Source organism: Rutilus rutilus (assembly GCF_951802725.1).
Source record: "Rutilus rutilus genome assembly, chromosome: 3".
In the NCBI taxonomy this organism is placed as follows: domain Eukaryota; kingdom Metazoa; phylum Chordata; class Actinopteri; order Cypriniformes; family Leuciscidae; genus Rutilus; species Rutilus rutilus.
The window spans coordinates 10716293-10731776 of record NC_140211.1 but is presented as its reverse complement, the minus strand read 5'-3'; the positions used below and the strand labels follow the sequence as shown (position 1 = coordinate 10731776).

Here is a 15484-nt window from a genome sequence, read left to right as displayed (position 1 = left end):
TAATTTACATCGGGGTTTTCACATATATTTTAATTGACTTATTTTCGACACTGAAGTCATTTACATTAGTAGAAACACGTTGGAGGAGTATTTACGACCATCTCCAAACTCAATAAATAACACATTTGAAAAAACATGAAAAACTAAACAGAAACAACCATACTTGGCCGTCAGAACTGGAATAAAAATTCATAAATGGGAAAAAAAAAAGACATCCTGGTGAACTCAGTTTTTCTTGATGAAAGAGTGTGTTCTGTCGCGGGTGGGTGTGCTGAACTGGAAGAAACTTTGAGCGCTGTCTGGTCCCAATGAGAAAAACCTGTCCCCCTCTGGTCTCAGGAATGAAGGACTACGGGGAGAGTGTTGTTTGACCAACCCTGAAGACAATAATTGCAAAGACATTTTGTATACTATGCTTTAAAACAGTCGATCACATTTGAACAATTTAACTCTCGGTGGGATAAAGAACGCTTTACCTGATTTGAATGCAATAGAAAATAGACTGATAGAGTGTCAGAGTAGACTATTGCTATTATACTGGTTTCTCCCTGTTGCTTTTTCCCTCTCACCTGTAGTGAATGTGTGGGGTGTGGGATCTTTCTCTCCTATTCCCAGAGTGTGCATGCGAAGCGAGTCGAGAAGTCCCTGCAGCTTCTGATATTGCCTGTTCCGTTCATTCAGTCGCTCCAAAACCTCATTGTACTTCTGCTTGTATTCCTCCAGCCCCTGGAGAATGGAAAAAGTTGGAAATTAAACATTTATGGCTGTTAAGTATGGAAGCGTTGTTTCCGCCACAGAATAAAACATTTTGAAAGATATTTGCGACTTTTTTATCTCACAATTGTGAGTTTATTTCTCAGAGTTGCGTGTTATAAAGTCAGAATTGCGAGATATAGTCAGAATCTCGCAAATCTGACTTTATATCACGCAATTGCGACTTTATATCTCACAATTCTGACACCTTTTCTCAGAATTGTGGGATAAACTCGCAATTGCAAGTTAAGTCCAATTCTAAGAAAAAAAAAAATACTATTCCTCAGAATTGCAAGACTTTATAACACGCAATTGTGACTTAATATCATGCAATTCTGACTTCATATCTCCCAATTTCGTGTCATAAAGTCAGAATTGCGAGATATAAACATGCAATTCTGAGAAAAAAAGGTCTAAATTGTAAGATAAAAAGTCGCAATTACCTTTTTTATTTTTTATGCTGTGGCGGAAACAAGCTTCAATAGTTAAGAGATGTTTGAATGAAATACAAAAAAAGCATCCCTCTCGTGCTTTTACATACACTAATGAGACAAAACATTATGACCAGACACAGGTGAAGCGAATATCGTGTTTCTGCATTTGGTTGCGTTGTGAACATTTGCAGCACGTGTTATCAAACTGAAGAAGATGTTTTCTTCATTTGCAGTGCATTGAGCTCTCTCAACCACTGTAGCTAAAGGTACTTGCTTCAATATCTGAAATCCCAAAGCAAGGGGAAATTGATGAGTTCTGATATTGATGTAGTGATATTGTAAAATGCTATTAAAATATTTTAATGTCATTTAAAATGTAATTTTAGAGCTGAATTTTCAGCATCATTACTCCAGTCTTCGGTGTCACATGATCCTTTAAAGGTCATTCTAATATGATGATATGGTGCTTAAGAAACAATTATTATTATCAATGATGAAAACAGTTGTGCAGCTTAATATTTTTGAGGAAGTTGATGCTTTTCAGGATTTTTTTTCATGCATAGAAAGTTCAAAGAACAGAATTTATTTTAAATATTTTTTTTAAATAACAATGTATACTTTTGGTCAATTTAATGCATTAATTTAATGAAATGAGCACTTTTTTTTTTTTTTTTTTTAGATATATGGTTAACATGTTTGGTCTTCTCATCATTTCATGGTTTTGATAACATTTCTATTATTCGGAATTGTGGAAAGTTGAACCTGTTTTTTACTGGTAAGTTACTGTATATAAACAGAGAGTAATAGCATAGGTTTGATGGCATGATCATGTTTGAGACCTTTTTCAGTGATGCGATCTCCCCTTTTAATGCATTTAACTCGAGCTCTTTGCTCTGGTTCTGCTGGATCATAAACTTCTCCATCTGAAGCATTTGACCCCCAGCCCTGGACAAATTGAACTCCATCAGCAACCTCTCCTGGTTTACCTGAAAATGACCACAAACAATAGTGAAAAAGCCTCTTCTCTGTTTATGTATGTGGGATTGCAACCATGCAGACATCAAACCTGGTAGGTCCAAAAGACTAGTGCTTTATGACTGATCTCCAAAACCGTTTCAGGCTGCAGTCCGACCAAAACCATAGCCTTGTATTGCTCTGATGGTGCCAGCTCTGTTCTCAGCACGTCCAGTTTTCCTGAAAGCATGGTGGAGCAAGCGGGACAGACTGAAGGTGTGCGACTGAACTCTTCCGAACCGTGTCGGTCACAGAACACATGAGAGCAGGCCGTGACCCACGCGAACCCACTCAGCTTTACCCGGCACTGATGCGAATTACACTGCAAGGTGTATTTAGATGCAGACATGGCGGCTCTTATGGAAGAAAACAGACAAAAAGCGGTTAAATGTAGCCTAATGTATGAGGTTTTTATGATTAAGCAAACGAACAGCGATTCTGTGTGCACTTTAACAGTTACATATCAGATAGCAACAAAGAGCGGGAAACGTAACGTTATTTCCCTCTCACATATCTGTTCGGATACTAAAACGCTAAATCAAACTAATGCTGTTATAAATATATATCGCTCTTCGGAAATAAGTAGCTTTATAAGCTCATGATAGTTACCGAGAATTTGCAACTGTGTTGTTCATTGTTTACAGTCAGTCACAGGTAACGTTAGATCGCCGCGCGAGCGCAATTGGCCTCATCTGATTGGTTGCTGCTGACTGAGCAAACGCGTCATTTCATTCTCCTGAGACCCAGGGGGAAAAAAAAGGTTTTGAAAAAAATTATGTTTTATTAATGTGTTACGCCATGTCCACTGTAGTGGACACCAGGACTAAAATAAAACAGAAAGACATACAATGACATGTGTGGCTATAGGCAAAACCAATGGGATTTAAAAAAAAAAATCACCAATCAATTTTTAGGTTTCAGGATTTTTTTAACCAAACTTTGTATAAAGATGTTTCTCAACTATGTTATGAAAGATATAACGGAATTAATTGATATACCATTTTACTTTGCAATATAACCAACATAGTCCCATTCAATACAATATAATTTGTATATCAATGTGTTCTTCGGGCACAAATGTAATGAAAACAGAAAGGTAATAATGGTTGTAATAATTGGCAACATTTTCATAATAATATCTAATATTTCATAGGAATATTGATGTATAATTTCTTTCCCTATTCACTTGTGTCTCCCAAAATGGCTGATAAACATTGATGTAAGTCCTGGTGTCTCTACAGTGTATGAAATCAAAGCCATGTTTTGTAACAGAGTCATATTTTGAGAAACCCCATAACATTTTGATGAGATGTCGATTTATGACAAACAATTTGAAAATTAGATTATTATTTTTTATTTAATTACCATGAAATTAAAAAAAAAATCATATTTCCATAAGAGTGCTAAATTTGACCTGTTTTGTGCTGTATTGAATGGAAAATTATAAATACAATTGTATACAAACAAGGGACTTTTTTAAAAGAAAGAAAACAAGCATTTGATTAATATACAGACATGGTATATCCAACCTTGCTATTATCATTGGAACGTTAACTTAAAGTGAGAAATACAAAACATATTGACAAAACATTCTTTCAGTTTTGATCCTACTTGATCTCAGTGCCGCTTTTGACACCGTTGATCACTCAGTTTTAATTACTCGTCTTGAAACTGTTTTTAGGGTTTCAAATACTGTTCTTAATTGGTTTAAGTCCTACCTTTTTGATCGGAAGCAGTTCGTTGCCATGGGTGGATTTAGATCTAAGGTTAATGTTGTGCATTCTGGCGTCCCCCAGGGGTCGATTTTGGGCCCTCTTCTTTTTAATATGTATGTTTATCCTCTTGGCCAGCTTTATTCCCTGTGTTGCAAGGTAAAACTTTTGCAACAGATTCCATGTATGGGGATGATGATGAGAGCTCATTCTGTTATAGGATTTTTACAACTATTGCCTCCCTTGCATCTGCAGTACTTGCAACAACGGATACCAGCTACCCGACAGGGACACCCATTCTTGTGTGCACACTTGCCACACGAGCAGGGATCTGGCAAACCTTCAGGTTTTGAGATTACAATCTCAGGGACTAATAAACTGTCCTTTCTTACAAAACCATAAGCATCTGCATTTAAGATCGAGGTGGCGTCTGTAAATGGTGCTTGGACCCAAAGCTGCTGTTGATAATAGGCTCTTTGTATATGTTTTCTTGCATTAGTTGAGGTGCAAGCGGTCCTCTCAAAGTCCATCTTAAGGGCATTACTATCGAACGCAGCAATGCGCAGGTCGTCAAATACAGTAGTTTTTTAGCCATTTTCTATATATCAAATCAGTGCTTACACTCTTCTATGACCTTATAATCATGGTCATTGTGAACATTGTGATCACCTCAGAAAATCTGTCGCTTCAAGGGTTTATTATATGTACGCATATTTAATGAGATATTGCCTAATTTGCATATTGTATTTTATTTTCAAGACAAAGTGCAATACAAAAAGTATTTCTCTTAATATGAAGATTAAACTGGGAGAAATGTATGAGGATATCTATAAAAAAAAAAAAAAAAGTCCCATTCACCTGTAGTGTGATAATAGTGTCACCGGTTGTGGTAATTTTCAGGACTTTCGTCCCGTGGGTAGAGATTTTGGCACACATCTATAACAGTTGAGATATTCTCCGCTAAATGAAGTGCATACAAATCTTACCCAGGACCTAGACTACAAGATGAAACCTCCAAACATTTGATATATCTGAAAAGCCCTGAATGTGCTCTTTACAGGACATCCAGACTGTGACATGTGGTGTCAGAGAAATTAATTAAAATCTAATATCAAAAGTCTATTCCTGGGTCCCAGGGGGGATATGCACTTTTTTCCCCTCAGGAGGACAAACAGATACTCTAAAACATTCATAAATAATTTTAATATGGACGTTCATTGGTCAAGTATGCTGCACTTACCAAAACATTCGGTGGTTTGCTCTAAAAGAAACAGATACATGAAAAGGGACTGTTTTTTTACATACAATATGTGATGTACATACAGAATGTACAACATATAATATTTACAAGTGAGATTAGTTTAGGGGAAGAATATAGAGAAACTAACTCTAGTAGCCTATATGATTTAAAAGATTTGTATTGTTGATCTCCTGCTCACCAAGGCAAGAAGAACATAGCCAGAACAGTATGTAGTATTTAGTCTTATTGGTTATCAATGTTGAAAACAGTTGTGCTGCTTAATATTTCTGACAGATACAGCATTTCTCCATGTTGTTGTGCATCAACTGAGCATGAGAAAGGTATAGGGTAGAGCAGGGGAAATGCATTTGCTTTATAGGCTATATTTACACCAAAATCAGAGTAAAAGCAGTTTTAGCTTCCAATTAAAGAGACAAGCTAAAACAATTAACAGTAGATACATATGAATATGTATTAATCAACCATTTAGAAAATCAACCTATTTGAAAATTATTGTTAGCTAATGCTAACTGGCTAGCTAACTAGATAGCTGTAGTCTATAGCTCGCAGTTACTTACATTTGAAGAAAAAACAAAGGATGTGATGTTGAGAACATGGTAACAGTAATTATGATGGGGCGTTTTACCCCACAGACTAGGTTTGAAAATATATATATATATAATTATATTTTCCCTAAATAACATGTTCTCCCTAACTACAGGCCTTAGCCTCTATTCTCATATAACTGTAATGTTCTGCAAAACAATAAGATTTCAAACACCTTTTTTTCTTACTGTTAAAATTAAATCACATAACGTGATTTTTTAGATTGACTATAGGTATTATGACCTATTTGAGCGAACACATTTTATTTGATATTTGAAAAATGTGTTGGTTTGTGTGGTAACTTTGTACGTCCTCTGAACAGGATTGAATAAATGTTTATGTCAATCAGTGTTTTGGCTGATTTTAATAACCTAAATGATTAAAAGAGGAGCTACATTTTTATCTTTTTACATTTTTTTCCCATTTTTATTTGTTTAAACAACAATCAACAACAAACATATTAACACATCAACACAACCAACAACACAGCATACATACAGACATTGTGCTTTTACATTGTGTGTGTATCCTAAGAAAAAAAGTGAAAGAATAACATCAGTAAATCATAAGCAAAATCTGACACCAGCATCAGTTCATCCACTTACAGTTATAATTGGTTTTGAAGATCATTTATGAAAGGACGCCACATGACAGTGAACATAGACCTGGAGCAAGGACATTTTCTTAAATTTTGTTGCAAAAAAAGAAGAAGCCCAGATTGTTCCAAATCAGCCTAATTTGTTGTCCATCCAACCAAGAACATTTCCCCTACACAATTCAGCCAAATTTACAGTATAGGCTATTCATTTAAATCTACAGTAGGCTATAGGCCTATAATAAGATTTTTGTTATTTTTTTTTATATATTTTTAAATAAGGTTAATTTTATGCCAAATGCGCTCACATATAAGAGAAGCTGCTTTATATGGTTAGTGGACAGCTTGGCCTTATGTGAGAGACGGTGCAGGTCGGGTGCTTGTTTTTGATACATCTAATTAAAAATGGCTTTTCACTTCATCCCTCCTCCACGTGGTGTATGGGAACAGAGGCGGGGGTGAAAGGGGGGCATTGTGCGGAGCGGCAATGGATCCTGGGGGTGAGGAGAGAGAAAGAGATGCCCACTCAACTGTGTCCAGGTCGCCATTGTTGGAAATTCCCTTCCCATTCAATGCATTTTAAATAGAGCTCCGAATATTCGGACGCACCGACAAAGTGAGCGAGCCGCAGGGGGTCTTTACTGCAGTAGCGCGTGCAGTTATAGTCTATAAGCCGCTTGACGTACAGGCTGCCTCATCCCATCACCTTCCTCATCATCTCCCTCAAGTCATTACTATTCATTATTATTATTATTTAACATAACTTTCTCATCTGGCATTCCCCCCCTACCCATACCCCCCATTAACCTACAGTAGAATAATCTTCCTATAGGCTCCTTTCTAATTAAGCTATTTTATATGTTCTTTCTAGGTAACCTGATTAGGCCTACAGTAAAAAAAAAAAACTAAAAAAAAAAAAAAAAAAAACTTTACCTTCTTGTAAATCAGAAAAATTGCAAATGTCGCCTATTACATTTCCCATAAATCGTAGACAAAAGGTGTCTCATTCTATGGGCGCGCTAAATGAAGTGCAGTCATTAAGTTGTTTTAAAACGGACAGATGATGTCAGAATCTTGAAGGGTATGAACTTTTTTTATGTTGTTGCATAAATTAAACTACAAGTGTAGGCTATGTAGATAAAAAACGTAAGGAAATTTCATCTTGACGCATATTGATAAAACTCGGTTGTCTAAATTAGGCTACTAGAGCTGCTGCTTTTAGCATTAAGAGAAACGCAAAAGAGGGAGAAAGAAAGAAAAAGAGACGGTGTTCCGCACCATTGAAATGCAAATGTCAGAACAAGGGGAGATTGTATTTTTGTGTGAGTGTGTGTGTGTCTTTGGAGAGGAGGGGAGGGGGGTCCGCAGAGTGGACAAGTTTGAGAAAGAGGGGACTTGTTGAGGAAAAACAGCCACACACGCACTCGCCAGTTCACACAGCAACAGCGGACGACGTCACGGTCCGCTTCAGCAGTCCACGCGAATTTTAAGTTTTTTTTTTTCTTCCTTTTACTTACTTTTTAACAGATGTCGGTGCTGTCTTAACGCGTCCTGCCAGGTGGATTATTGGCGAACAAGGGGGTTCGTAATTTATTTATTCACAACATAACTTGCAAAGTTGTTTGATGCCCGTAACTCTCACCGTCTGCTCGTGAATCATGTCACGCCGGAAACAGAAACGGCCCCAACAGCTTGTTAACTCAGACCCCGGGGGCACGCGCTTGATACTGCAAGGTGAGGAAATCATTCATTTGTTAATTATTTGTTACCCTAGACTAATAAATAGTTATGCTTTAAGGTTTAAAAAACGACATGTTAATAAAAAGGGTTTTGCAGTTTACATAGAGCACCTGTTACCCAAATAAGATTTTATATCAAATTTTTTCTTTATTGCTTAAATTGGGCACTTTTATCACCTGAAGTGTTATGATACAGGTTAAAATGCACTAGAGCGTTTGGCCCTCTACTCAGTGAGCCATTGTTTGAGAGCTGCAACACATAGCTCACATTTCTACCATGACTGAACTTTTCAAAACTAAGTAGTTTACTGACATTTCCCGCTAAAAATGTCTGCCAAATGTGTTGTATTGAAAGAAAGCTCTTATAGATATAGCCAGAGGGTTGGTCTAAAGGTGTTCAGCCGTATGGCCGGTCATTATGTTGACATGAATCACTCAGGAGGGGCCATAACTGCGTTAGCTTTTCAGTAATGTCAATCCACCAAGAGACTTGCAGCATAGTCAGTTTGATTGCTGGGGGTCTTTCATGCATTTAGAGGAGTCTCCTATTCAGTGTGAATAAGGTGCAGGCAAGGGGGAGGGGACGAAGGGGGTGTTTGGGTAAAGATTAATCTCTTCTCATTCTATTCTGTTCTATTCTGTCCTCTTCTCCCTTATTCTCTCTCTCATGTTTCCATGTGCTCCTCTTTTCTGCTTCAACTGTGTTCCCCCCCTCTTCCCACTCCCTTGCCTCTATTCACTTTGTACCTCTGCTCAGTTGGGGGTTCCACTGTTAGAATACAGAGAGGAGAAAGAATGCACTGTTGCATGCATGCATGCATGGAAGGAAAAAAGTTAGCTCAGGAATCTTAAAGATACAGCACTTTTGTGATTTGATTTCAATAGCTTTTGGCAAGAACAGGTAGTATGTTGTGAGGGAATTTCTCAGGGTTTTAACATTTTTGGGCATTTCAGTAGATTTGATTCCACAGGTCTGTGTACAGTCATTTAGTACATCCGTGTGCCACAGAGAGTGAAAATAGTTTGTCTGTCAGTCAACCCACTATTTTCCCAACCCCCTCCTTCTAGTTCTTTCTCCGCTCAAGATTCTAAAAGAATTTGACCTTAGAGCTCATGAGGTTAGGTCATCTAGCCAATCAGAGCACATGGACAGTGCCCAAAACCCTTTCTATACCCTAACCTCTGACCCTGTGTAGGGTCAGGGGGGAAGGGTGAATAGAGAGATGAAAGATGTAGTTGATGGACAGAGGGTTGGGTTAAGAGGGGTTGTGGGTTGTTGTGGTGATATCTATTGTCCTTTAAAAAAGCGTTGCAATAGCTGCAAGGTGGCTAGTGAGTTGTGGCAATAGTGAGGACAGAAGATGTGAGTGTGGTTTATGAAGGTTGTGTTTTAAGGGTGAAAGATCATTAAGAATGCGGAATGACGAGTGGAGTGGTATTCAGCGTTTTGTGAAAGAAAACTGTTGACAAAGGAGTTGGCCTATATTATGAAGGGTTTCTCATGACTTACTGTTATAGAACTCAATTGTAATGATTATAAAAGCTAAATTATAAAATAAAGCAACGATGCTATAGCAATATAATGGTTTTAAATAATTGTAATTTTCTGAGGATGTATAAACTTATTCCTTATTTTCTCTATTTTCCAGATGACCAGCTTCCAGTGAAATCTCCATCCACCTCTCTTGCCTCTGAAGCTACCTCATCATCTTCTTCTTCCTCACCTACATCCCTTCAGGACTGTCAGCCTCCTTTGGCCCCAAGACCATCTCCAGGTGGCATTCATGCTCCCTCGCTCCCCAACGAGAGCTCATCTCCTCCCCACTGGCCAAATCACATTGCCTCATATTCCACATCACTGCCTAATGCACACTCATCTCTCTCTCCGGACTTCCCACACCCTTCTTTGTCCTCCCAGACCCACTCTCCTCCTCCTGGCCAGCAGAAATCCATTCATATTTTGTCTCATCAGCCACTGTCCACTGTGACGTCCCCACCAATGGGTATTTCTGCAACCACCACTACCTCCTCTTCCTCTTCTTTATCCTCTTCATCATCGCTGGGTGCCCCACCACATCAAGGAAGCCCTAGTCCCATCCACCAAACTCCTTCGTCGCCTTCAGAGCAACTCCAGGTGCCTCCGACCCTCGCTGTATTATTGGAGGAGCTTAGGGTCCTGCAGCAAAGACAGATTCACCAAATGCAGATTACAGAAGAGATCTGCAGACAGGTGCTGCGTCTAGGTGGTATGGTCAGTGCCCAAGATGCACCTCAGGGATCTGTAGAGAATCAACAGAGAGATGCAGGCTCTAGCTCCCCACCTAATACTGTCTCTGGTGTCTCTTTAATTCCCCAAGCTCCTACATCCAAGCCCAACCTATCTCACACTAATGGAACCAGAGCTCCTTATTCCACAACTTCATCTTCAACATCTTCCTCATCCTTATTCACCTCTTCAGCCTCTATGCACCCTCTCTCTCTAACGCTTGGACTTCCACCTCGTTACCTCAATGAAAAGTCTCCGAACACCTCAACCAGTCATGGAAATGGTGTGAATTTCCCAACTCCACCCTTGCCCACGGTCAGCCTCTCCCAGGACCACCTATCTCTCAGTTCCACTGTTAGTACGTCAAATGGATCTTCAAGCTCCTCTTCGAGCCGCCAACAGCACGTCTGCCGTTTTTGTGGGAAGGTTCTGAGCAGTGACTCTTCCCTACAGATCCATCTGAGATCCCACACCGGCGAGCGCCCGTACCAGTGTCCAGTCTGCCTCAGTCGCTTCACTACCCGTGGCAACCTCAAAGCCCACTTCCTTCGTCACCGTGAACAAAATCCCGAGCTGTCACTTTCGCTCTTGCCACCTGCTTTGTCCGAGCAAAGCCAATCAGGATCTGGCTCAGGGACATCACAGAGGCGCAGAAAACGTCGAGCTGAGGATGAGGAGCCTTTTGGAGTTAAGGGTAGTATAGGTGTGCCAGACAGTTTAGCCTTGGGTTTCCTCTCTGGGTCATCTCATCCGTCTCCCTCCTCCCTACCATTGCCACCCAGTGTTGATCTGGCCCTGCTTTCCACCGCCCACTCGTTGCTACAGCTAAACCGTGCCTCGGCTGCGGCCGCAGCCTCCGTTTCCACTAGTGTGCAGTCGTCATCTTCATCCATCACCTCCTCTGCCATGAACAGTCAATTCAAAGGTGCGAAGCAGCAGAGGTTTGATGAGAATACACCACCCCACTCCACCTTACATCCTGGTTCTCCATATTCCCAGCTGGCACATCTTCCCAAGATACTCTTCCCATCAGGTCCATCTGCCCACCATCCTAGCCTTGCCCTTCTTCGCCCTCCTCACCTTTCCTCCCCTCACCTCCCACTTACCTTCCCTTTCTCCTCTTACCCCAAACCTCAAAACTCCTCTTCTCCATCCTCCTCTCCATCATCATCCTCTGTCACCTCGGACACCTCCAAGCTGCAGAGATTGGCGCAGAAGTTAGAGAAGCAGCCTCTTCCAAAAAGCACCAATGATGGCCAGGTGAACTGCAATACTCAGGCTAATGACATATCCACAACTAATGCTATCTCAGCTTACAGGAGGGAGATGATGGCGGCTTTAGGGCTTAACCCCAACAGTGAGCCGACTAGCCAAGAGCTACATGGGTCAACTGCCTCCTCTTTGGTCCCTAATCAGTGTGGGGTGTGCCTCCGTGTCCTCAGCTGCCCAAGAGCGTTACGTCTCCACCAGGCCACTCACTTGGGCGAACGTCCATTCCCCTGCAAACTCTGTGGCCGCTCCTTCTCCACAAAGGGAAGTCTAAGGGCTCATCTAGCCACTCACAGAGCACGTCCGGCCAATGCACGTGGCCAGAACTCTTGCCCACTCTGTCAGCGCAAGTTTACCAATGCCGTGGTACTGCAGCATCACATTCGCATGCATCTGGGAGGCCAATTACCTCCAGAAGGTAACGGGGACCTGCAGTCAGAGGAAGATTCTGGTCAAATGGTTTCCTTACCCACAACCCTTCAGTCTCTTCCTCTCAATATGAGCATGTCTTCCTCTGCCAGCTTACTGGAGTCTAGTGCTAGCCTAAGAGATGCTACATCAGGTGATGCAGACCAGATCATGGAGTCAGATCAAGATCCCTATGGCAACACACCTGAGACTAGTCCAACCCTCACCGTGGAGAAGCAGGACCCCTCCAGAGAAAACAGCCCACCTGACAATTCCATTGCCTCAGATGAGAAACATTATGGCACAGTACATCACAGCAAATCTCAAGTTGTCAATGGCTCTGCAGAAGAGGACGAAGACACACCTTTATCCCTCTGTACCAGGACCAACTCCCAAGACACCTTGTTTGATAAAAAAAGGCACAATGGGGCTTCAATTCACACGGCGATCAGTGGACCAAAACCTAGTTTAAGCTCTGAAGCTCTCGATCTGTCACCTACCCTAACTCCACCCTCGAGCCCAGGGTTGTCCACTGAGTTAAAATCAGACCAAAGCAGCGAGCAGACAACACTTCATGTGAATGGAATAGACCATGTTCTTGAGCCCAATGATGGTGACTCTCAGCCAGCCACAGAGAATGCTTCTTTGCACTCTAAAATGCCTGACAAAGCCGTAGAGCAGAAGCTAAAAGCTGAGGATGCACAAGAATCCAAAATAGACGAATCTGCAGAAGAGGATCAAAGGAAAGATAGAGAAAAGACTGAAATTACATCACCAGAGACTCCCGTGGCCCATCCACTACCGCAGCGTTCTGAGAAACCTTACAGCTGTGCAGAGTGTGGAAAAGAGTATGCTAGCCGCAGTGGATTGAAGGTACAGTAATACAGTAAACAATTAATGTGTACAGTATTTTTGTTAGATGACATTTTATCCATTAAATATTTATGAACTTCCTGTGATATTGTTTGTGTGCGAAACAAGACTTCTAATTATTGTGTTTCAACAGGGGCATATGAAAATCCACAGCGGGAGTATGAATCAGTTGGCCAGTACTGCATCCTCACAGTCCTCTGAGGGAAAAGTTGTGGAGCGTACAGAGGAGTCGACCCATCGAAAACTGAGAGGAGAGGATGCTAAAAACTTGTCAGAGGATAGTGCAGATAAACTTTCCTTGCCTGAGCATCTGGTGTCTACGACTGACAGAGACGACAGAACTGAAGACACTGCTTGAAAGAATGTGATTAGTTAGGTTTTAGCACTATTCTTGTTTACTGATTTCTATGACACCTTTTTTTTTTTTTCAATTTTGTGGTTAGGGGTAGTTTTTAATTGTTTGGTATTGTAGAATGGTAGTGAATCAGTCCATATGTAATAGTAGTGCCTTTTCATGAAGACAATTAAATCATATTGATAAAGACTTTCGACTTCAAATATCAGGATGCACTGAAATTGGATCTTGAAAAAAGTATTTGTGTGTAACAAATGGCAAGCAAACTAATTATGTGTCTAAGTGCAATTTCAGAAATCAATTTGGAATTCCAGGATATACATAAAAAAAAAGCGCAAATAAAAAAAAAAACTTGAGGAAAAAAGGGACGTGAGATGTGTTATATGAGATGAGAGAGGATGTGGGATCATACCAAAACTGATCATCTGATGTGCAGCTGAATGTAAATATCCTTTTTGTTTTATGTACCCTGTTTGTATTTTCTTTCATGCTGCTGTACTTTGTAGGTGTTTCTCTAAATAGCTGCACTATATCTGAGACTGCTGAAACTCTTCTTGACAAGGGAGGTTTATAATAACAATGATGGAATGGAAATGCTGAGATAGTCAGATTTACTTTCTGCCCAATCAATGCCTGTTCTTCATCCTACTTTATTTAGGGTTTTTTTTATTTTTTTTATGAAAAACAGCAAATCAGATCAGTTTTCACAATGCTGTAGATGAGCAAAAGCGGCTCAAAATTGCTAAAGATTAATGCATTACTTTCTGTTATCTTGAATGTTGAAACTTTGTTGGCCCTGTTGAACACTATCCAGCTTTGTTTTGTAAATTTCTTGGATGTAATGTGGTCCTAACTTGTCAAAGAGAGAAATAAAGTCAGAATGAATGTTTCACGATTTGTTTTTACTTAAAAAAAAATATAGATATTTTTACGATCACTCATAAAGCTATTTTTCTGTTTGAGGCATCTTTTTGTTTTTGTTCCATAAGGTTCTATGTTCCTGAGCAATTGTCTTCACCCCCCCCTTAAAAAAAGAAAAAAGGTCTGCTTCCTTTAATATGTTTAGTTCCCCAGTTCGGTGGTGTGCATGTTGATGGCTGTATGTGTTTGTGTGTGTGTGTGTGTGTGTGTCTGTGTGTGTGTGTGTTTGTTCACACACACGGATACTTGTGTAATGTGATTGAGTGTGCAGCTGTACAGACTTCACTCCCTCCCCTCAAACACCCACTCGCTCTCTGTGTCATGCTCTCTTTCATATGCTCGCTCTTTCATTTTCTCTTTCATTCTTTGCCTCTTTCACTCTCTTTCTACCCCCCCCCCCCCCCTCCCTGTGTAATGCGGCTGACACACAGGAAGCTCTAATCCTCGCACAATGTCCCCCCTCATCCCCCCTGAGCGTCTCTGCGCGGGATGAAGGGGAGGTGGAGCCCGACCCGGCCAGCTGTCCCTAAAATGGCTCCTAATCCTGCCTCTGCCAGGCCCTCGAAACCATGACAACCTGTAACCAAGGAGAGAAATTTTGAGGTTGAGAGGGAGACGAACAATGAGCCAGAAACAAGGCATGTGGTAGAAGTTTGTCCACATGCATTCAGGAAGGGATAAAGACATGTCTCAATCAAAAATAAGGAAATCTTCCAGAGAAAATGCCAAATGTGCAATAATGTAGTGCCTTAAGAGGCAAAAAAGCAGCAGAAGTGATGAATCGGTCTTCAATGAGCTGTCAAAGATATTTAAAAGATTGCTAATTTATTAAATAGATTTAAGGTAAATCTTCTTTTTATTTAGACTCAACAGTGCAGGTGGTTCATAAGTTATCCCCACAATATTTCACAATATATAAAATTATTGTACAACTAAATTCTGTATATTTACAGTATATACACAGTGTGTATATATATATATATACACTGTATATACACACACACACACACCGTATACCATATATATATATATATATATATATATATGGGCCAGTGACATGACGTGCATATTTTTGTGTCCAAGTGCATTATTTCCTTTTAAAATAATTTGATAAATTGAAATGGTTTGTAGATCTCTCTCAAATACTGGAAAAACTGCTCATTTTAAGTATGGGTATGCTTTCCATGTCAAATTTCTCAGAAAAACTTCCATCTTGCTCTTAAATACTTTCTATGGGATCCTATACAAGGAAAAATCTGTTTTTATTGGTTTTAAATGAGATCAAATAAGTCAGTACCA

The 15484-nt window shown here is 40.2% G+C and overlaps 2 protein-coding genes across 2 annotated transcripts; one reads left to right on the top strand and one right to left on the bottom strand.

Annotated features, from left to right (window-relative positions):
* Positions 1 to 10: 10 nt before the first annotated feature.
* ccnb1ip1 (cyclin B1 interacting protein 1) lies at positions 11 to 2551 on the bottom strand. The gene is made up of 4 exons (XM_084405976.1): positions 2254 to 2551; positions 2027 to 2173; positions 570 to 726; positions 11 to 377 (listed from the first exon to the last, which is right to left on the bottom strand). Exons 1-4 carry the CDS (start codon positions 2548 to 2550, stop codon positions 226 to 228), a joined length of 753 nt encoding a protein of 250 aa, XP_084262102.1. The 5' UTR covers position 2551; the 3' UTR covers positions 11 to 225.
* A 5145-nt stretch (positions 2552 to 7696) lies between these two features.
* Positions 7697 to 14154, top strand: LOC311288267 (uncharacterized protein). Its single transcript, XM_084405588.1, has 3 exons — positions 7697 to 8088; positions 9743 to 12909; positions 13043 to 14154. The coding sequence occupies exons 1-3, from the start codon at positions 8013 to 8015 to the stop codon at positions 13265 to 13267; spliced, it is 3468 nt and encodes a 1155-aa protein (XP_084261714.1). The 5' UTR covers positions 7697 to 8012; the 3' UTR covers positions 13268 to 14154.
* The last annotated feature ends 1330 nt before the right edge of the window (positions 14155 to 15484 follow it).